Source organism: Oreochromis niloticus, linkage group LG22 (genome assembly GCF_001858045.2).
Source record: "Oreochromis niloticus isolate F11D_XX linkage group LG22, O_niloticus_UMD_NMBU, whole genome shotgun sequence".
Taxonomy (NCBI): Eukaryota; Metazoa; Chordata; class Actinopteri; order Cichliformes; family Cichlidae; genus Oreochromis; species Oreochromis niloticus.
The window spans coordinates 17,390,537-17,411,660 of NC_031985.2; the positions used below are offsets into that span (position 1 = coordinate 17,390,537).

At 40.3% G+C, this 21,124-nt stretch overlaps 2 protein-coding genes across 5 annotated transcripts; one reads left to right on the top strand and one right to left on the bottom strand.

The window, feature by feature from the left end:
* Positions 1–1,990: 1,990 nt before the first annotated feature.
* cks1b (CDC28 protein kinase regulatory subunit 1B) lies at positions 1,991–3,973 on the bottom strand. Its single transcript, XM_003452448.5, has 4 exons — positions 3,812–3,973; positions 3,548–3,615; positions 3,257–3,384; positions 1,991–2,718 (listed from the first exon to the last, which is right to left on the bottom strand). Exons 2-4 carry the CDS (start codon positions 3,604–3,606, stop codon positions 2,669–2,671), a joined length of 237 nt encoding a protein of 78 aa, XP_003452496.1. The 5' UTR covers positions 3,607–3,615; positions 3,812–3,973; the 3' UTR covers positions 1,991–2,668.
* Positions 3,974–6,603: 2,630 nt separating this feature from the next.
* pbxip1a (pre-B-cell leukemia homeobox interacting protein 1a) lies at positions 6,604–20,180 on the top strand. 4 transcript variants are annotated; one of them, XM_013275909.3, is made up of 11 exons: positions 6,604–7,075; positions 7,606–7,734; positions 8,886–8,970; positions 9,067–9,134; positions 11,526–12,165; positions 14,703–14,936; positions 15,688–15,711; positions 16,130–16,173; positions 16,299–16,394; positions 16,553–16,733; positions 16,857–20,180. In XM_013275909.3, exons 2-11 carry the CDS (start codon positions 7,663–7,665, stop codon positions 18,203–18,205), a joined length of 2,793 nt encoding a protein of 930 aa, XP_013131363.1. In that variant the 5' UTR covers positions 6,604–7,075; positions 7,606–7,662; the 3' UTR covers positions 18,206–20,180. The 4 variants fall into 4 exon arrangements, with proteins under 4 accessions (XP_013131363.1, XP_019206463.1, XP_019206464.1 ...); XM_019350918.2 differs by having other exon boundaries at positions 6,604–6,832; XM_019350919.2 differs by having other exon boundaries at positions 6,604–6,819.
* Positions 20,181–21,124: the final 944 nt, after the last annotated feature.

The following is a 21,124-nucleotide window of genomic DNA, read 5'->3' on the forward strand; positions in this document are numbered from 1 at the left end:
CTGGAACGTCCCTTCAAGTCGACTTCCTACTCGTAAAGTCAGAGAAGCCACACCAACCACGTCTTTCCTATCCAAGAGGGGAGGAGTGTATAAAAAAAAATAGTAAAACTGTAGAACATATAATCTGTGCCTCCACCATCATGTATTTGTGACTCACCAAACCATACAAAGAGTACCAAGTAGGCTCTATCTTGTTACATTTTCCCCACTGCTACTACTGACATCCAACTTCTGAACGCAGCACAATTTTCCTTTTGACCCTAACAGGTGCCATAATTTATAAAATGAACGCCATGTTGTATTAAATAAGACTTTAAACTACCAATTTACGCCACAAACATTTCAGGAAAGTGTTTACTGAGGTCACAGATCAATAAAACAAAGGGACATCACCTCATTAATTTTATTACATTCTCACATTTTTTTTAAAACCCTGCAGGCCATTGGGAACAATGCAGGTTTAAGCCTCTCTTCAGATCTTGAAGCTACAAAATTCTTGCTCTAGTGAAGCAAGTCTTACACCATTCGCCCTATCAAGGCTTTTTTGTCTCAAAATTCAAGCAGCTAAACTTGGTTCATAAATAACTCGCAAAACAAGTCCTCTGAATTATTCAGCCTCATTTCTGGTTTTGATCCCTGTGGTTAAAACCCCCAGTACAACAATAATCCATTAACCTTTTACACAGAGCATAACTGCTAAATGTGTGGCAAACATTGTGCCCGTCTCTCCCTTTATGTAAGTACGCCATCGTAACAACATGCACGTTCAGGAAAACACTCCCAGAGAAAGCTACTCGTAGATGAGACACATGCTGCACATTAAACGGCAGGAACTGGTGGTGGTTTATAAGCAACTAATAAGAAAAATGAGAGTCTAGTCACAGTGTCAGACAACAGATGCAGTGTGACTGCCACTGGAAGAACACCAACTGTGCACCATAATGTCACAAGTCAGCTGTCTGGCACACAAGTGTATTTTGTGAGATCACACTTTAATCTAGTGGGGCTTGCCACATTACAGTACAACAGGTAAGGCAATAAGGGCAAGCTTCTTTTGTACATGTGCCAATTTGAAAGCGGCTATAATTCGCACTTATTTGAGCAGCATGTTAAGTCACAGTCTTGGGTCCAAAGCTTAAGGGGGGGGAGGGGACAAACTATACAAACTGAAAAGATGTCATTAAAAAAAAAAAAAAAAAAAAAAAAAAAACCCCACGCACACACACCTTGCGTAATGACTGCTACTAACTATAGATGAGACCAAATATTGGCAAGGTAATATGCATCATGAATAAGAAATTTTAATGCTACAGGCATCAGTATGTTATCTGATTATTTTAGCCCACACAGCAGAACCATGTCAATTTATCAGGATTATAGAGGCTAACCTGGTTCAGAATGGGCCTCTGGGGGATAACTTCCACAACATTAAGTGTGATTGATCAGCCTGCAGTTGATGTGTAGGTGGATGTCAGCTGGAAGTCACCGACATTATATACATATTTGGAGAAGATAGAGTTGCTGTTTCTTTGCAATCATTTTGCATGGGTTATTTGCCTTTTGGGGAAACATCAAAACTCCCTCTGCAGTAAAAACCTTATCAAATGCATCGCTCATTCAGTGCTTCAACCAATGCAATAAGTTGTTCATGGAGATGTTTTTTCAGGATCTGATGGAGTTCAAGTATTAAGATTTGCATACTATGGTGCAAAAGTCAGTTAATTGGTAGGTTTACAGTTATGAGTTCCAAATATCTTGTTGCTTCTTCCTGTAGTAATTGTGAATTTCAAGGAAAGCCATCAAGTGCTTCATACAGATTTGTTTCCTCACATAAACTGGCACCAAAATAGATTTATTGAATTCAACTCTGCTCAAGCTGAAAATGTCACAAAACTCCATGTTGTAAAGATTCCCCCCCACCAACATTCAGGTTCATGCTGCATTTTCAGTAAACCAGCCACTTCGCCACTATCAAAACACAAGTCCACACTAAGATTTAAAAGATTACATTTATTTCAGAAAGGGCAAAACGTTTCATAAATACTGAGCAGCTCATTGGTATAGACCCAGACATTAAGCCAGAACTAATATACATGCTTGAGAAAACTGGATCAAGATTAGCATCTATCCAACTCAAATGCAGGCTTTCCCTCATCTGCATATGGCAAAATGTCATTAAATGCCAGTCTACAGTGTCATTTTAACCAAGCAGCAACATGAGACTTTGAAGCCACAAATCAAGGTTTCAAAGTCCAACTCAATTTAGGATCCAACTATTCTGCTAGAGCTCGACCCAGAAAGCACTTAGAATAACTCAAATGGTTGATCAAGTTTCACTCCCCACATCTTACAGCAATTGTTCTAAAAAGCTGGAAAAATCCAAGCATGTTCACAAGATGGACAGGTTAAGTCAAAAAGGACAGTTTAAGCTGAATTGAAGGTTTCTGGCAAACGTCGTGTTGCTCTTAACACATGCAGAAGTCTTTTCCCCAAATAGGTGGGTCATAGTTTTTTCCTTCAACACAATCCATTCCATAATCACTGTTCATAAATGCAGCAGTCCTTCTCCAGGTCCAGCAAAATCAGCCCACATGGCAGTTAGAGCATGGTGATGAGTTGATCTGCGACATGGTAGACTGATGTCCCTGAAGGACCCAGAGAATCTCCTTTATGATTTTGGGTTGGGCAGAGGGCGTCGGAACAGCAAGATGTGCGGCTCTGGAGGTGGAACAACAAGAAAGGCTCATTATCTTGTGGAAACCAGCAATTTGAGTTTTTGGGGGGGCAAACACATCTCTTGTAACTCTTAATTAACAAGAGGGCGTGCCCGGCTGGCACACCGGGCCACAAAATACAGTAGCAGTGACCTCTAATCTGCATCACCTCAAATGCAAAAACTTAAGTTTTAAATTACTTTGTTTATTTAAATGTTAAATTATTCTCTTCTGTAAAATTAAAATTCCTTGTTTTAGACTACCGATTGGTCAATACACTACTTTGCCACCTGGTCATTCTCAGAGATTTAGTTAAAGGTAATATCACAGGGTGAGAAAAACAGTAGTGAAAGTGATCAGCTGCGGTTTTAGTCTAATTTTGAGTTGGCCTTTCCTGCAAAATGATCACCATGAACTACTACAACTTGTCTCAGTTCAATATTATCAACAAGCTACACCACCACACACCCACCCGCAAGCACAAACTACCAAACCAATATTTAAAATCATGACGCTGACATAACTGGGCTGTCAGTTATTACCTGGTTGGTGAATCATGTAATGCACCCATCCTTGACTCTGTTGGACACCAAGGTTTCTCCACTCGGTCTCCGACATAAGATGGGTTTTGGGAACACGCTTGGCAAGCTCTTTGGGTAGCATTACATGCCTGCGGGGGGGAAAAGGTAGTATTACATTGTCAACGCAGCTGTGTTGGGCATTAAAAAAAATACTCATGATGTGTCGTGTAACGAGTTGGAGACATTTTCTGCAAAAAATCATCTTAATAAAACTTAATTTAACTGCATGTCGTAAAAGCATGTCTTACGTACCTGTACTCGTATTTGTCGTCGTCATATTTGTCAGAGTAGTAGATCTGTTTGTGAGACATGGTGGTACCCTGTGGGAAACATCAACGGTCACAATTAGAGAAAAAGGCAAGAAGCAAAGGAAGGCTACATGAGTGTAGCTATGCTATAGCCGTTCAAGCTAGGTCGACAAGACTTTAAGACAAACATGCGTGCGTATTTATCGTCTTAAAATCAAAATACGTTGTTGTCAATGCCCAACACGAATAGTTAAGTTTAAGAACTTACCTTTTGTTTCGTTTTTTCTAATTAACAAACTTTCCCAGAGGTTTTAAAAAAGCCAACTATTCCAGATATTTCGCTTCCGACAGCGACGAATTGTTTGCTCTCTCTTTGTTTCCCTCTCGAATGCGTGCGAGCCCGCTTTTCACCGTTCAAATAGACCTCGCCTCGTCCTATTGGTCAATACGACGGAAAAACTCGTCTGCTATTGGTTACGTCTATCTGTCGCAGGACATTGACGTAACTTCTTCTTTGATTTCCTAATTCGTCATCAGGGTGGAAAAATCTGGGAAAAAAACAAAAAACAAAAAAGCAAACATCTAGTTTCAGTCCAAAGTTCGACCACAGTTCTGTGCTGACATGCTTTGGTGTGATTGCATAACCAGTCCCAGACTGAGCTTATAATCGTTTTTAGCGGTGATATCGTGAGAAAGTTTTAAGTCTATTATAGTTTTTGACACTGTTTTATTCAATTGAAAGACAGGTGACGTCAACGAGGTGCTGCAACAGTCTATTTTTCTTATTATTTTAGCTCTAAATTTTTAACATTTCAAACCGTTTTCACTTCAGTTCGTTTCCAGAATGCATTTTCTCATTGTATCTTAGTTTTTATTTTTATAAGAGTTTATTTTATACAAGCTTCCGTATTTTTTTATTATTAGTAGTAGTAGTAGTAGCAGTAGTAGTAGTTTATTTTTTTTATGATTAAACAGATAACACTGTGATCTGTAGTGATAGCTGGAAGCATGTGGAAGAGAGCCTGGAGAGGTGGAGGTCTGCAGGTAGTAAAGATGGATGACTTTTACATATTTCGGGATCAACCGTCCAAAACAATAGACTTTGCACGATAGAGGTGAAGAAAGTCCAGGTGGAGACGATTGATATGTGAAGAAAGAATAGCATCGAGAATGAAGGTTAGAGAGGCAAGGATGAGATGGTTTGGAGATAATCAGAGGATGGATAGTGGATATATTGGGCAAAGTTACTGAATATGGAGCTGCCAGAAAGAGAAAGACCTCAGAGATTATTCATGTATGTAGCAGCATTAGTTTTAGTTAACCAGCCTGTAATTTATAGTCTAATGTTATCATTTCACACCTATGGGCATTTTAAACACCCTACATGTGTATCTAGAATCTCTTAACTTTTTACTTCTAAATAAATTCTAAACGGACCTTTGCCCTGAAACCCTTATAAAGACCGTGAGACCACCAAGTTATTCTAGCTCACTTTAGCTTGGCCTGCAGTACTTCTGTGAGGATTCTTGGGCTTAAATCCCTCCTACTTAGGGGCTTAAAACTTTCCTTTTTAATCAAGCTCACATCGGGGACAGATCATGTGACCCTGAGCCACCCCTTATTTATGCTGCTATACACCCTGGCTGCCCATTATACTAAGCAATCCTCGGCTTTTCTCTCTTTCACTTTCCAGTTATTAATATATGCCACCATCACGTTATTATCTTTGTGCCCTCTCTTTCCCGTAGTTTGTCCATTGTCCTCTCTGTGTTTTTCTGCATCCTGAGATGAATGTTCCCTTATCCCCCAAGCCTGCAGAGTATTTATTGTTATATTGTTTGCAGTAGCTTTGTGCTCTTCTTTTCTCACCCCACTGTCAGATGGCCACCCTCCCCGAGCTTTGTTCTGTGCAAGATTTCTTCCTGTTAGTAATGAAGGTTTCTCTCCCCATGCACTGTCCTCATTTGCTTGCACAAATGAATGTTTTTTTGTCTTTAATATTGTAAGGCGAGGTTGTTACATTACAATGTAAGAGTCCTGGGATTACTTTTGTTGCTAATATGCATTACAGTATGCACAATATAAATAAAATCTAAGAGATCCATCTTTATGCAAAAGTGTTTCTCTATTTCCTGATTTTTCCCTCTTATTTGTCACACTTACATGTTTCCAATCATCAAACAAATTGTAATATTAGACAAAGATAACCTGAACAAATAAAAAATGCAGCATTTAAATGATGACTTCAAATATTAAGGGGAAAAAAGCTATCCAAACCCAGCCCTATGTGAAATAAAGAATTGCTCCCTAAACCTAATAACTGGTTATTAATGCAATTCCTTTATCACACAGGGCCAGGTAGGTTTGGATAACTTTTTGCCTTAATATTTGAAATCATCCCTTAAAAACAGCATTTTGTATTTACTAGTGTTATTTTTCTCTGATATTAATTTTTTGATGATCTGAAACATGTAAGTGTGACAAAAAAAAAAGAAGGAAGGAGGGCAAATGCTTTTTCACACCACTGTATGTGTACATTTACCTCTGGGGATAGACCACCACAGTAAACATGAGCAGGCCCAATCTTTACCTTTCAACACCTCAAATAAAATAAATCAACTTTCACACTGCTGTCAACAAGACATTTTTATGTTGTTGTTTGCTTTAGGAGTACAGAGGCGTAAAAAGGAAAGTGCTTATCCCAGAGAAAACACTTAAATGACTAATTTTAGAGGAGAAGGGTTAGGAGATGATGAAATGAATGCCCACATTGGAGCAATAGTGGGAAAGGGGTTGTCCACTCTGGCAAGTCCCGTACAAATATAGTTCAGCAGACGTGTCAGTGAGCGACTGGTGGCTCCTGTATATATATATATATATATATATATATGTGTGTGTGTGTGTGTGTGTATATATATATATATGTGTGTGTATCTTGTGGGATCACACATGAACTTGTATTATTATAAACCAAGGAGAAAGAGCCGCGACCATCACCTGCCACTTTCACCTGCGTGCGTCAATCAAGCTGGGATGCACGTCGCTTTCCTGACGCGACACTTTTATCCGATTGGTCCAGCCTTGATTCGGGGGCGGGTGCTCCCGCGGCTTTGGTGAAATCCCATTGGATGTGAGACACGTTGGTCGACGTGACGCTACTTGGAATTCCCGAAGTTCCCAAGTTCAGAGGAGGAGAGGAGCTGTGCTCGTGCTAAACAAAACAAAACAAAACAAAAGCAAAGGGCTTTGAAGTGGAAAACGCCGAGCGACTCAAGTGTGAGCACGCGGGGTAAATAAACGTCTTCTTCGCGTTCGCGGTGATGGAGCCGAGCTCGTGTCGGGGACAGCCTGCTTAACAGCTGGGCCTGAGTGAGAACGCGGAAGAGTGGGAGTGGGAATATTCAGCCAACCATCCTTTGTTTACCATCATGAGTGAACCTTGAATTTGGTTGCTACAACAACCACAGCCCCCCAGCATTTACCTCTTATATGAGCAAACCAGAACTTTAGCGCGCGCTAGCGTTGCCGATAAGTGAGTATTGACCTTTATTTGCACGCTTGGATCAATGAAGTACCCGTGCAGTTTGGGGGGGCGCTTGACCATTTTTGGGCATTTAACTGCTGCACAGATTGACTGGATGAATGGATCTGAATGAATGGCTGGCTGGAAATAGCAGTAGCGATGAATGCAGTCAGGAGATTCTTGTTTTCTGCACTGACTGAAGCCTTTGTTTCACTGCGCAGCGGTGTATTATGGATGCCTCCGTTACATAACTTGAATCAGCGACAATCTGCTCTTTATCCCGTTTGCGTTTGCAAGGTTTTAACTGTGCCACAACTGCGCGATTCTGCCCTCTTTTACCGTAGTTTTCAAAATTGCATGCGAATGCTGCATAAAATCACACACGGCTCATCGAGTTTGTGCATTTTTTTTAATGTTCTCAACTGCGCCTGATGCACCTGAACTCGTTGTAGTCGGGTTATTGCATGTTGATAATGAGGCTCGCATGTGTGCATTAGGCGTGCTCGCTGAAGACACGTTGTTTCTGTCGTCATATGCAGGATTTTTAAAGCTCAATCTGTCCCGTGTGCTGTGCCAAGTTAAGCCTGACGGGGGCGATGTCTGACAGCAGCAACAGCACAGGCAGCACAGGCTCCTCCACCAACAGCTGGACCCTCCTTTCCCCCGAGGTAAGACGAGATGAGCATAGCTAAGGAAAGTCTGGGTATCATTTGGAGCACCATGATTATTATCCTGCTCCGTGAATACTGGTTCATTTATAATTTGTCTTGTCCTAACCTGCAGCCCAGAGCGGCTTAAAGTGGGAGACATCCTGGTGAATGTTTGCAGAGCGCCAAATTGTGACTCATCAGGCAGATAATGTGCACAGTTCAGATGGAAATAGGATTTATTTCACTTTTGCCTTTTATTTATGTTTTATTTATACTATTCTAGCAGTTCTCATACTTTATCCAATAATGTACCCCTGTGGAATAGCTTTCTATGCCACTTGGCTATCTGACCAGCACAAGGTATTTATAGCAACGCAAATATCCCAGTATACACTGTGCCAACTAAGATAATATTGTAGTCACACTGAACTGAGTCTTTCTGGTATGTTGCACCTCAGATTTAGTGACACACGTGTGCTTGCACTTCCCTGGGAAACGTTGTCATTCTCAGTGGCAGAGAGGCAACTGCAGTCAGTCGGTGTGATATGCAGGAGCAGGGTTTTTGAGTCATGAAAGAAAAGCTGCGGTGGTTTCAACCACAAATTTCTGTTAATCATTAAATATCAGAAACGGGCTTCCCACTCACAGTGACCACACTGAGGTTTAACAGCAGCTAAGAGGTGGCACTCAAAACAGAAGTACTGAATGTAAAATGTATTTTTTTATTGAAGTCATTACTGTTTAATTGCTTCCAGAACTATATATAACTGGCTTTTACATCAGCTTTTATACCAACAACTTGTATCCCATGCAGTACTCAACTTCACAGTTTTTTTTGTGTATCAGCTCAGTGTGCAAGCATGACTTGGCCTTGTTACCCAGCCTCGTTTGTTAGGATAGAAAACCCACGACAGCTGCATGGATATTGTTTTGTCAGTTTGGGTTGGAAAATGTGTAAAAGCTCATCAGACAGTAGTTTGACTGTGATTTGTAGCTTTTGTTATCAAGTATTTCAAGATCATTACAGGAAAATCTGACTTCATTATTAATTGGTAAGCAGTGCCAGTTGTAATCATTGGTGAGTGTGAATGCTACTCTAAATGTCAAGGTTATGGCTACAGGTGTAAATTTTTACCAGCCGGTTCTCATTAGGTCTTCTCACTCAACAGGAAGCTGCCATTGAGAATGTCGGGCCCGTGGACGATGGCACAGAGAGCCTGGGGGATGTCCCCAGTCTCTCCGAGGAGGTGGCAGGTACTGACAAGTCAACATATCTGCCTGGTGTCTAAAGCTGTGACTTTTTCTTGTGTTCTACATCTTTGTTTTTGCATTGTGTCGGTGTTATTTCAGGAGCTGCTGTGGAGTTCAAACCAGTTGGCATCCCCATAGAAACTGTACTATCTGAAGAAGGCCACCAGGTTAGTAACTACGCAGCAGTTCATTAAGAAGACAAAAATTCAATCACATCATATTTAGACTGAGATCACCAACTGTGCCAAATGTATTGCTGTTTGACAGATCACAGCTGAAAGCCAGAATATCATCTTCTTTTCTGAGTTTCGTAGCTGCTCAGAAGGTGCAGCTCCACCTACTTTACCACAGTGTGTAACCTCAGGGTATTTTTGCACATCAGGATAGATTTAAGAGGGGGGGGGGGGGACACATCTGCAAAAATATTTTAAGTAGGAGCACTTCCTGGATTCAAATTGTTTGTGTGAGGAGGTCTTTGGAAGTGATCTATGATTTAAAACCCCAAGCTCTCTATAAATAAATATCATGCCTTTCTTCTCATAACATGGTCACATTTCACCTAAAAAGTTTCAAGCTTAAACCTTAGGAATTTTTAAAATCTTTTTATCTGCATCTTATCTTCCAATCCTCCATTTAAGAGAAATAGAGCTTCTTCTCGTTTGTCCTCACCCTGTCTCATAAAGCTTATGTAAGATCTCTGAATTATATTAAAAAAGCTTAAGCTTTGCCTCCCTATTTCCAAATAGAGCTTTTCATTATGTTAGCCTCTAATTTCAACTCTTACTTTGCAATTTTGTCTGCGTTCCCATTGCCCTCCACACTAACATGAGCATAAGTCCAGCAGGACTATACACTCACGCCTACTCCATGTATTCTGACTATTTTTGTAAGTATTTCCTTCAAATATTTACCTCTGCTTGTTTCTTTTGACTTCAAACTACCAAGGACTGGTACAGAGTCTCAATAACTCCTAAATCAGGTCTTCTGATGTAGCAGGTCTACAACTGTAGAACCTGTTTCTGCTGTAAGTACAGGTAATCTGTCTGTAGTCTTTTTCATATGACTGCACATAATTCATACACGCACTGCCACCCAAAATCCAGTAGTAACTGCTGGCTATATAGTTATCACAATGTTACCTGTAATAACCTTTCACTACAAATCTGATTAGCATAACAAATTGAAGAAACAGATGGTTATAATAATTCCTATTTACACAATAAAAATAAAAATAAATATCCAGTGTTATTCATATTTCTACCAGTGAATTTTCTCTTCTGCTTCAGTCTATAGTGGGCACCAAAAATATCCATGGGCAAATTTACACACAGAATTTGGCCCATACTCTATTTAAACAACGACTTAACTCCTCAACCTTTCTGTTGCTTTGTATACTCTCAACAATCACACAGCATCTACCCCAATATGCAGCTGACAGCTTTGATCGACTTACATGTAAATGAACATTCATCAGCTTCCACCAGCAGCACATTAGTAGGAGTTTAATGTATTAAGAAGGCCCGAAGACGTCTAGAAGTGACTAATTAACTGTTTACTTTGCACAGTTTGACCATAAAACTTAAGCTGCGTTATCTAACCTTCTCTTCCTGGTAAAGAACACGTAGCATGACTTCATCACTCATATTTTAAAACCACAGTCATATGACCATCTTTCTATCTTAAATGTTTACCCCTTCAAAGCCTGTTAGGAGTAACACTCGAAGCTCTTTTCTGAACTTTACAGATGCCTGAAAAATTAATAAATAAAAATGTAACATTTTAATTTTAAAACCTGTAAGTAGAATAAGAGTAATGATTCATCTCTATTCATCTACATAAAGCTATTACTCACTATTTCTACCAACATTTATAAAATATAATGTATCATTCTGTTAAACACAATAGGACTAGAGTACAGTTTGCAATCTCAAAATTCTCACATAAAAAATTGATCTTTAATAATGACTTTGTATCCCTGCCTGCATCAAGACACTGAAAGCAGAAAATGACAGATGTCATAATGATAGATGTCGTGTTGACTTAAAAAAAACTTACAGCTGCTTCAGTCTTACTGTCATGCTCATGTAATATCAATTAAAGGGTTAATAAAATTGTCAAAGTAATCCTGGTCAGCATCACTTAATGAAAGAGAAATACTGTAAACGATGCTGTTTGCAGGGAAATGACCTCAATTACATGTAAAAGTTGCAGAACTTTATCAAAAAATAAAATGGAAAATAACAGCCATAAGTTATATTCGTGATCATTTTTATGCAAAAAGAAGTTTAATAAACAAATTGTACAAACAGAATTACTTTTTAGATTCATGCAAGTGAACGGTTACTCGTTAACACTTTGAGCAACAAATGAAGTCATCATAGACAGGGTGTTTCTTTTTCATTCATTCATGACATTTCTAAACAAACATCTCGTTAGCAGACATGTTTAAAATATTTTGTGCAGGAACAGTCAACACTGAAGTATTTAACAGTTTAACCACCACTCTGTTATTTGAAGGTTAATTAAAATGACAGTTACATTTTTGTCCTTGTCATAAGGTGTGTCAAGAGACCTCTCCAGAGTCCAGTGAGGGTCCTGTCCCTTCTAGTCCATCCCGTATGAGCCCTCTCCCACCCAGCCTTCTCGACCCACCAGATGTGGATTTGGAGAGTCAGCCTCCAGTTATCCATGACATTGTAACCAGTTCTCCCAGTGACAATGAGCACCTAGGTGCCATGCCATTTGTCACCAACATTGACATGGGGGCTCCACTGGATATTCCAGCTGTTGAAGTCCCCCCAGTCGAGTCCGAGGAGTCCTGCTCTGCACCTCAGATGACTGAGATCCCGATCTCTGCAGAGCATGAGCTCCAGAAGCCTGCTGATGCTGGACTGATTCCCGCGAGTCCTCCTGGGGAGAGTCAAGTCTTCAGTGCTGAACCCGAGGTTAAGATCCCCACCGAGACCCTTACAGCCACGGATCTCCCGTCTCATGTTGAAGCTGATATCAGCTTTGTTCCAGACAGCACAGAGTCACAAAGCCCAGTCCCCGAGAGCCTGGTGACAGAACATCCTACTGATGAAAGTCCTGCACCAGAGACTGTTGGTTCAGCTGAGGCAGATGAGGAGGCGGCTGTTAAAAATGAGCCCGCAAAGCCATCGGAGCCAGTGAGGCAAGATGAGAGAGACGATGAAGAAGGTATTTGATTATCCTACATAAGCGTTTCAGTAAATGTAAAGGCACTCGCACAGTATTCCCAAATCCAGCCAGACACACACGGCTGTGTATTCTACTTTTCTTTGATTTTTTTTTTTTCCTCAGTAGAAATAGATTCTTTCAAAATATCTTCACATGAAATTATCAGTGATGGCAAAAACAGTGTGATTGGAAATCCACAGTAAAGCCATGGTATGCAAATAGCTTCAAGCACGTAACCTCATTTTAAGAGGTTGTAAATCAAAGAGTGTGGAAGATCCTGCTATGATATATTCTCTGAATCCTGCAAAATTTATTTTCTAAAACTTAAATTGACTATCTTCTTTTAGATGAGAGATAAAATATCTTTTTTCAACAAGCAGGACAAAAGCTTAAATAAAATTAGAGATGTAACAAAAAAAGAAAACTAGCGCAATAAGAAAATGTAATTAAACAACACAAGTTTCTCATTTCTGGGGAACCGGTCTTCTTATTCACTGTGGGAAATGGACACCAGAGGCTGAAGTCAGAGCAAAAATTTGTTGTTGGAGTCTTGTGAACGTCTGTCTCCTCTTTCTGTGCGCAGTTAGAAATATACATTACTGTGCAAAAGTCTTCATTTCTTTATATTCTACTAGAAAAATAGGAAATAAGTGCAGTGATTTCTTAAAATATGCACTAACATTAAATGAAAATACAACATGCTAACGAGGCTGAAAGTCAGTATATGATATGACCATCTTCTTCACCATAGCCTCTCTTTGGCAAGCGTTCTTCTTTAAGTGGTCTTCAGGAATAGTACTCCGCAAGGACATCCAAAGCTCTTCTTTGGATGTTGGCTGCCTTTTGTTCTGTTCTCCCACACTGCTTCAATAATGGTGAGGTCCAGGCTCTGGGGAGGCCAATCCATGGCTGATAGTGTTTCATTGTGTTTTTTCTATCCAGGTATGCTTTTACTTCACTGGTAGCATGTTTGAGATCATTCTCATGACTAAAATTAAGTTGTTTCAAATTAGACATTTCCAGATGGATACTGCAGGTGAATCAAAATCTTTACTATGTTCAGAATTTCATCAGATCTTACAAGATTACCAACACTACTGGCCAAAATGAGGCCCCATGACAAAGCCTCCACCATGTTTTACAGCCATCTGTAAAATATGGTGGCTCTCTGGCTCTCTTCCACAGCATGTCTTTTATCCTGCCTTCTTTCTCTCACCCCAACCAGTCACAGCAGATGGCCGCCCTTCCCTGAGCCTGGTTCTGTCTGAGGTTTCTTCCTTTTAAAAGGAAGTTTTTCCTTCCTACTGTCGCCAAAGTGCTTGCTCATAGGGGATCATGTAACTGTTGGGTTTTTCTCTGTAGATCTTGAGGCAACTGTAGTTGTGATTTGGTGTTGTATAAATAAAACTGAATTGAATAGACAATCACTGTTGCACCTCTCTCCTGACATCCTCTGTACACATTGGTGACAATTTGAAATACAAATGTGGATTCATCACTACAAAAGAACTGTTTCCAGTTATTTTTCAGTCCAGTTCTTGTGTAATTTGGCATAATTCTGGCTTTTCTCTTTTTTCTTCATTAAGAATGGCTTCTTGACAGCCATCCTTCCACTAAGACTATTTCTGTTGAGACTTTAGTGAACAGTCGATGGATCAACTGAAATCCAGGTCCTGTGTCAGGGCTTTATCTGTTTCTTCCTCTACTGTAGATACTTTTTTTCTTCTTCATTTGTCCTTTGTCTTTGTCTTTTAATAATGGATGTCTTAAAGCTTGATGTTGACATAGTAACCCTCTTTTATACTCGATCTCAAGATAAGATAACATTTTACGGACCTTAAGTCAACGTTGTACCTGTAACAATATTACAGCTGATCTTATTTGTAAAGTGACATAAAGTGAGCATCCTGCGTTTAAATATTTCCATCTGGGTCCCAGGCTCTGGGGCTCTTAGCAGGTTTTCCCAGCTGCCTCTGCAGCTTTTGAGGAAAGTAAGTGGTGCTTTATAATAGGCACAAGTTGATAAAAGCAGAAAAATGAGAGAATTTGTTAACATGTTTCTTATCTATGTCTCGCTAGCAGCTGGAAAGTGATTTATCAGTATGACAGGAGAGCCCACACCCCACTGAGAAAATGAAGAAACCCCCATGCATGAAATTACTGTTGTTGTAATTTAGTGAGAAAATGTCATCCATTCTGAGAACCAGCAGTCGCTTTTTTTGTCAGACACTTTTCACATGCTGTTTACACGCTGTTGTGTTTTGCAGCTCATTTGCTCACTTAGAGTCTGGTATTTTGCGTGAGGAAGTCGGCCAGCACATAATTATTCACTTCTGACAAAGATGCCACAGATGTTGAGATGATTTGTTGAAGTGACTCCAGCCCACAGTTGAATACATGTGGTTTAGGTTTAGGCACATTATCATCATCTGTCACAAAAATACATCAGAAAATGTGACAGGTCTTTGCTGTCTTGCCATTTCTTTCTCGTGCTTAGAATTTCTTCTTTTTTTCTTTTTACGTTTTTCCTTTCTTAGAGCCTTCCATTAGGTATGACTCGGGTGACACAGGCAGCTTTGATGATGGACTGCGGCGGAGAAATGTGCCCACCTTTGAGGCACAGAGACCAAGAACATCAGACGAGGAGGATGAGGAAGAGGAAGTAGAATTCAAGCTGGCTGAGAAGAAGGAGGAAAAGCCATGGTTCTCCTTGAACAAATGCATTGTGGGTGCTCTGGTCTTGCTATTTCTAGGTTCCCTCTTTCTCTCAGGTCAGTTCCTCTCATAACTAAGTTAGCGAGCTTGGTTCTGCTTTTATTGTTTGATTTAGTGCAATATTGTGGCTACAATTTGTATGCTGCACATTAACAGTAAGAGTGAATGTTTTAATACCATAAATCATAATATTTATAGAACTGTGCAAAAATCTTGAGCCCCACTGTGTATCTTTAAACTTTGCTTTAAAGTGCTTTTGAGCAATAGTTCTCAGGTTTTCCTGACCATTTTCAGAGTCCTCTGACCTATGAATCATTCAAGCATAAACGGACAAACCAGTGTTTTGTCTGCACACAACAGAAAAGAAAACAATGGTTTTTATGAGCAGCCTGTTGCAAAAAACAGATAATCTGTTCCCATTTCTTTAGATGAATCTTTAGAAAACAACTTTAAAACTTTTTAGAATTGTACAAGCTCTGTTTTTGTCTCATATGCCATGTTTCGGTATATGTTTGTGTCCCATCAAAACATAAAGAAATGAGGGGTTGGCTCAAGACTTTAGCACAGCACTGTATGTTAAAATGTCAGAAAAGAAACTGTGATCTTCCTACACAGCATCAGAGTTTGGCAGTGTTAGGCAGCATTAAGTGTTTAGAGTAAATATTGCCATAAATTTCCATCATTTCACAGTTTCTGTTTGACAATGACAGTATTTACGAGTTACATAAGCGCCTTTATTTGCTGTTGTCAGCAATAGTTAGATGTCTGCTTTCAGATCTTGTTGACTAAGCTCTACTATGTCAACAGGTTTCCACAGTGACCTGGATAATGGTAGGTCCAGAGCTAAAGATAAGGCAGCAGTGTAAGCTTCTGCGCTCACTGGCTAATGCTCAATAGCTTGCCCAAGCACTTATCTGGGCTGACAGTTGGTGCTGCAGCAGCAGAAAAAGGCAAATAACATGCATTCTGAATTTTAACGCTCTCTATAATATTTTTGAAGGACTCACTGAATGTTTTCTGGGGTTTAAATTAAATGGGAATGTGTCTACTGCAGTCACACGGTGTTGAAGGCAAAATATGCCATACTTATTAATGAAATGGAAAAGAAAAACAGTTGGTGTGGTGTGCAGAGAGTGGCCTGAGCTCAAAGAGTGCACTTGAGCATCTTGAAAGACAGCATGGCAGTTGTGTGTCAGTGAAAGTGCCTGTGGAAGGACTCGTTTTAAAACGTTGTCTTCCTGTCTGACAGGTGACTTTGACGCCTCCGATCTGAGTGACGGAGAACAAAGCCAGGTCTGTTTCCACAGATTCCTACTTCACATGATCATGTGCTATTAAAATTTTAAAAACAAACATAAAGAGATAGAAATTTTTAAAAAATATGTGTTTTATTCATGTGCCAATGATTTTAAATCCAGGACGGGCTTAGCAGTGATCCACAGGATATGAAAGAGCTATTGGATAAACTGACACAGGAAAACCAACAAATCGTTCAGCTAGAGGCTCAACTTCAGGTCAGTATGGAGTCACACTGATGCTAATTATTTAGTTTTAATTGGTTTTATGATGTTTCAATGAATGTTTTTAATTGTTACACAAGTTGTGCAGCACCTTAATTTACCTACGGCTTTGTCCACATTATAAACTGTCACTATTTGACCATATTTCTCAGTCTAAGAAAGAAGAACTTGACTCTGCACTGAAGGCGTTAGCAGCAAGTGACGATAAAAAGGGTGAAGCAGATCTGGAAAAAGAAAATGCAAAGCTGAAGGAGGAGCTGTCATCTCTGCCAGAGCTGAAGAGAGAGCTCGAGACTCTCAGAGCCAGAGTGACTGAACTCAGCCAGCTCGCAGGTATAATGTGACAACTACATCGCCCTTTAAGTTTATACTTATTGATTGTATCCTGCATGCGTAGAGACACACTGGTAACGACCAGGGTCATTTTAACTTTGATATATATTAAATCCTTCACAGCTGATCAGGAAATACTTCCAGCTGCATCTAGTTCGGCCCCACAGCCTGAAGACAAAGATGGTCAAAGTAACCAGAAAACACCTGGACCAGAGAGGGGGAGGGACACAAAGCAGGGAGGAAGGCTGAAGGAAGAACTCCAGCGGCAGAAGGTTCTTTTGGAGGAGAGCAAGAAAAGGCTGGACGCAATGAAAAAAGATGGAGGCAAGAGAAAACAGGTCAGGGATCACTTGGAGGAGATCCAAAGGAAACTCTCCAAAGAAGTTGAGATGTGGGGGAAGAAGAAGCCCCAGGAGTCCAAATGGAAAGGGAACAAAGGCAAACACAATGAGCGGGACCACTACAAGAAAGAGGAGAGGGGAGGAGAGAAAGGGTGGAAGCACAACAACGAGGGAGAATGGAGGGACAAAGAAGAGAAGAAGCAGAGAAAGGGGGAAAAAGAGTGGAAAGATAAGGAGGGCGAATGGAGGCACAAAGACGAGAGGGAGGGACGAGGAAAAAAAGAGTGGAAAGACAAGAAGGAGGAAGACTGGAGACACAAAGACGAGAGGGAGCAAAGAGGAGAAAAACAGTGGAAAGACAAGAAGGATGAAGACTGGAGGCACAAAGACGAGAGGGAGCAAAGAGGAGAAAAACAGTGGAAAGACAAGAAGGATGAAGACTGGAGGCACAAAGACGAGAGGGAGCAAAGAGGAGAAAAACAGTGGAAAGACAGCAAAGAGGAAGGGTGGAGAGACAAAGAGGAGAAGAACGAGAAAGACTGGAAGCCTCAAAAGCAAAACTCTCATAAAGAGGCTTGGAGGAAACACCAGGATGAGTGGGAGAGCAAGAAGGGTGAGAGGAGAATGGACAGAGAGGAGAGGAGGAAGGAGAAACCGTGGCACAGCCGGTCTGCTAAAAACCACCAGCACCAACATCACCATCAGCAGCCTCGCCATCCTCATCAGCATCACAACAACGATTTCTGGAGAGACCAGGAGCAAAAGCTCCAACGCAATGTCCGTCCCCAGCTGGGCTGCACTTCCATGGAGGACTGCGCCAGCAAGGAGGGGCTCTATCCAGTGGAGCTGTCCGAGTTTGAGGAACTTCTGGAGGGCTACCTGAGCAAGCTTGAAAGGTCATCATCAGAGAGCAAGGATAGGTTCAGGAGGCTGACCGCAGACTACTTTGAGGACGGTGTGTTCATCCACGACAGGATTCGTTTCAGCGACTTTGCTGAGGACGTGGCAGACATTTTGGAAGACATGGTGGATGTTTTAGAGGGCGACGGGAAGAAGGACGACGACTCCCTGGAGGAGGAGATGGAGGAGTTTGAGCGAGAAGCCCTGTGGAAGTTTGCTGCCACGGCTTAAAAAAACGGACGCAGAGAGGAAACCAGTGGTGGTTTTATAGGACATTTCTTGCCTACCTTCTCTTCGGAGCTGTAATAGTAGTAGCTTCTGGCACAGAGTGGTCGTGCCTCTCATAAACATGTCTCTCTGAGTCTGTAATTATAAGCTAGACTTGTATTCGTCATCTTGGACTTAGTCGTTGTTACCTACCTCTGTCGAGTCATGCCTCCTAAAGCAAAGTCCTTCAGTAATGTGTTGTGTGAATTTCCTCTGCTGTTTAGTGCTTTACACACGTGTAGTGCATGTTACAGTTCATTATAATGTCAGTTTAAATCGATCACACAGATCACAGAAGATGGTATTTGCAAATAACCATCAGCACAGCTTATATACCGTTATATAAGTTGTGAATAGAAAAAAAGGGGGGTTTATTTGTATGGGAGCCTGACTAATCTTTACTCCAAGCAGGTTAAAAAAATACTGAAATGTTTTTGCAGATAGGATTTATCCCTGCTCGGGTGTGACTGTCCAATCCCAGAGGATGAGATCCCGGTCCTTTCAGTGATAACAATCAGATCAGGTCGGACCAGTTTTCTGTCAGCAGCTCTTTATTTGGCCAAACACACACAGAGGACTGCCTGAGAGGGCCTGATTTCTAGATTTGAAGAACTTTTCCATCCTCTTGGCCGACGGCAGACGTGTGGAACAACCAGGAACCGGTTTGTGCTGCTCAAGAAAAAAAAGCAATAGGGCGACGCGATAGCCATAGTTAAGTTGAATATTGCTAAACCACTTTAGCACTTTTCTCAAACATCTGAGAAACGCCTTCTTTCAGTTTTTTGTTTCCAATTAGATTTATTTTAAATAGGTGGGGTTTTTTTGTTTGTTTGTTTTTTGTTTTTTTAGGACAGGTTTTTTGTTTGTTTGTTTGTTTATTTGGTAGTGTATCCATGGGGACCACTAACACCGCTACTCTTACTCAGTATCCCACAATCTGAGTAAAATTAGAGACGTTAGTGAGCTGAAGTAGTTTCATTTAGTATATCTGTTAATTTGCCAAAATGAAATTTGCAACAAAACAAGTATATATACATATTTTTTCCTTTTTTTCTCACGCATAGATATGAAGTGGCATGCGTGGCAGTTACCTAGACATAGCTTTGTTGCTTTTAGGTGATATAAATAAGCACGAAAAAAAACCCCAAACATTTCATTTCATTTTATTTTAAATTTTATTTTAGTGTAGGTAGGTGAAACAACACAAAGCAAAGTCCAAAATATATTTCAGAATTACTTCAAAATTGTGAAAAAATAGTTGTTTTATTTGTATTTTGATTGTAGTGAAATTTGACTTTTCCCTCTATTTGTGGATGTGAAGTTGAACAGATTGTGATTGTTTTTCTCTCAACAGTGATTTCATGTTTATTTATTGTCTCACTACAGTGCATCTCTTTTTCTTATTTTAACGAGAAGAACCACAGATTTTATCCCAGGCCGAATGCATTGAATGTGAAAATGGTGACATTTTCATTTATTTAGCTTGCCAGCTCCTGCTTATGTGCCTTTTATTATATTACAAATCCTTTTGATTAGACGAGAGGTAGATGATTTTATTTGCTTCTGCAAAGATTAATAAGAGAAAACAAGTTTACACGACTTGTAATTTTACTGCTGTTTGAATGAATGTCGTAGAGTTTACACATAAAATGTTGAGCTGATTTTAAGTTTTGGAGATGGATGTTTTGTCTTTTTGAAGGTGTCCAGACCAAAGGATTCAGAAGAACGCTAATCACAACAGATGAATCTTTTAATGAAGCAGACTTTAATGAATATTTGAGGAGTATTTTTTTGTCTTTGTGGGACAACAGTAGGGCTGTGTGCGTACTGATAATGTAGGACCTGACTCAAACATGCATGTAATTGATCCCCCGATCAACAGTTATGTCCTCATTTTGAAGGTCAATATTAAGTTCAATAAATCTTTCACCCTTGATACGTAAACAATGTGTTTATTTAATCATTTCAATTGTTTCAAAAAATTCACGCGTTTTTCTTTTTACATGATACACTGTATGGACAAAGGTACTCTACACCACTTTATCTTTGAATTCAGATTTATGAAATAAGCACCTAGGCATGCGGTCTGATTTTACAATTATTTGTGAAAGAACGGGTCATTCTAAAGAGCTCACCAAATTCATCCTGGGTACTCTAATAGGACGCCACCGTTGCAACAAGTCAGTTTGTGAAATTTCTTCCTCCTAGATATTCCACAAGCAAATGTAAATGGTATTACTGAAAGGTGGAGATCTTTAGGAGCATGTGGCCCTAGTGGTTTACACTTCTTCACCTAACAAGTCAAAGGTCCCCAGTTCAACCCTGAGAGGAGAAGCAAATCCCTTGGGTGTCAGGAAGGGCATCCGATATACCAATAGACCAAATGAAGTATGTGCCGTAAATAAGGGACATATTTACGGACATGAACGTTGCTTATTGGAAGTGTTTAGGTACAACAGTAACTCATCCACAAAGTGGCACTCTACATACAGTTACAACATCCTCTGGCATTAGCATCAGCACAAAAACTGTGTGCCAGCAGTTTCACAGCATGGGTACCATGGCTGAACAGCTCCTGTTGGTGGCCCAGTACTTATGTCCATACAGTGTACATTTTATGAGGAATATAAAAAAAAACTGTGGTTGACTATATCCCTAGTATTTGTCACAGGTCACAGTGATAAGTATCAGTATCAGTGTGACCTGTGAGCATTTTTGAAATTGTACCGAAAAATGTAATGCCAGATACGCAGCTTACTGGAAGTGTTTAGATGCCGCGTGTGCGCGACATCTGACTCAGTCTGGGTGTGAAGTGGAAGTGTTGGCACGACAGGCATCTATCAACACAGCTGTGATTGCAAACTGAAAAATTTACACCTAGAC

Excerpts from the sequence above, each read along its gene's own strand:
- pbxip1a (XM_013275909.3), top strand. The coding sequence starts at position 7,663 with ATGTCTGACAGCAGCAACAGCACAGGCAGCACAGGCTCCTCCACCAAC. Across the intron at positions 7,735-8,885 it reads GGACCCTCCTTTCCCCCGAG|GAAGCTGCCATTGAGAATGT; the intron begins GTAAGACGAGAT and ends CTCACTCAACAG. Across the intron at positions 9,135-11,525 it reads TATCTGAAGAAGGCCACCAG|GTGTGTCAAGAGACCTCTCC; the intron begins GTTAGTAACTAC and ends CCTTGTCATAAG.
- cks1b (XM_003452448.5), bottom strand. The coding sequence starts at position 3,606 with ATGTCTCACAAACAGATCTACTACTCTGACAAATATGACGACGACAAA. Across the intron at positions 3,385-3,547 it reads GACGACAAATACGAGTACAG|GCATGTAATGCTACCCAAAG; the intron begins GTACGTAAGACA and ends TCCCCCCCGCAG. Across the intron at positions 2,719-3,256 it reads TTACATGATTCACCAACCAG|AGCCGCACATCTTGCTGTTC; the intron begins GTAATAACTGAC and ends TTCCACCTCCAG.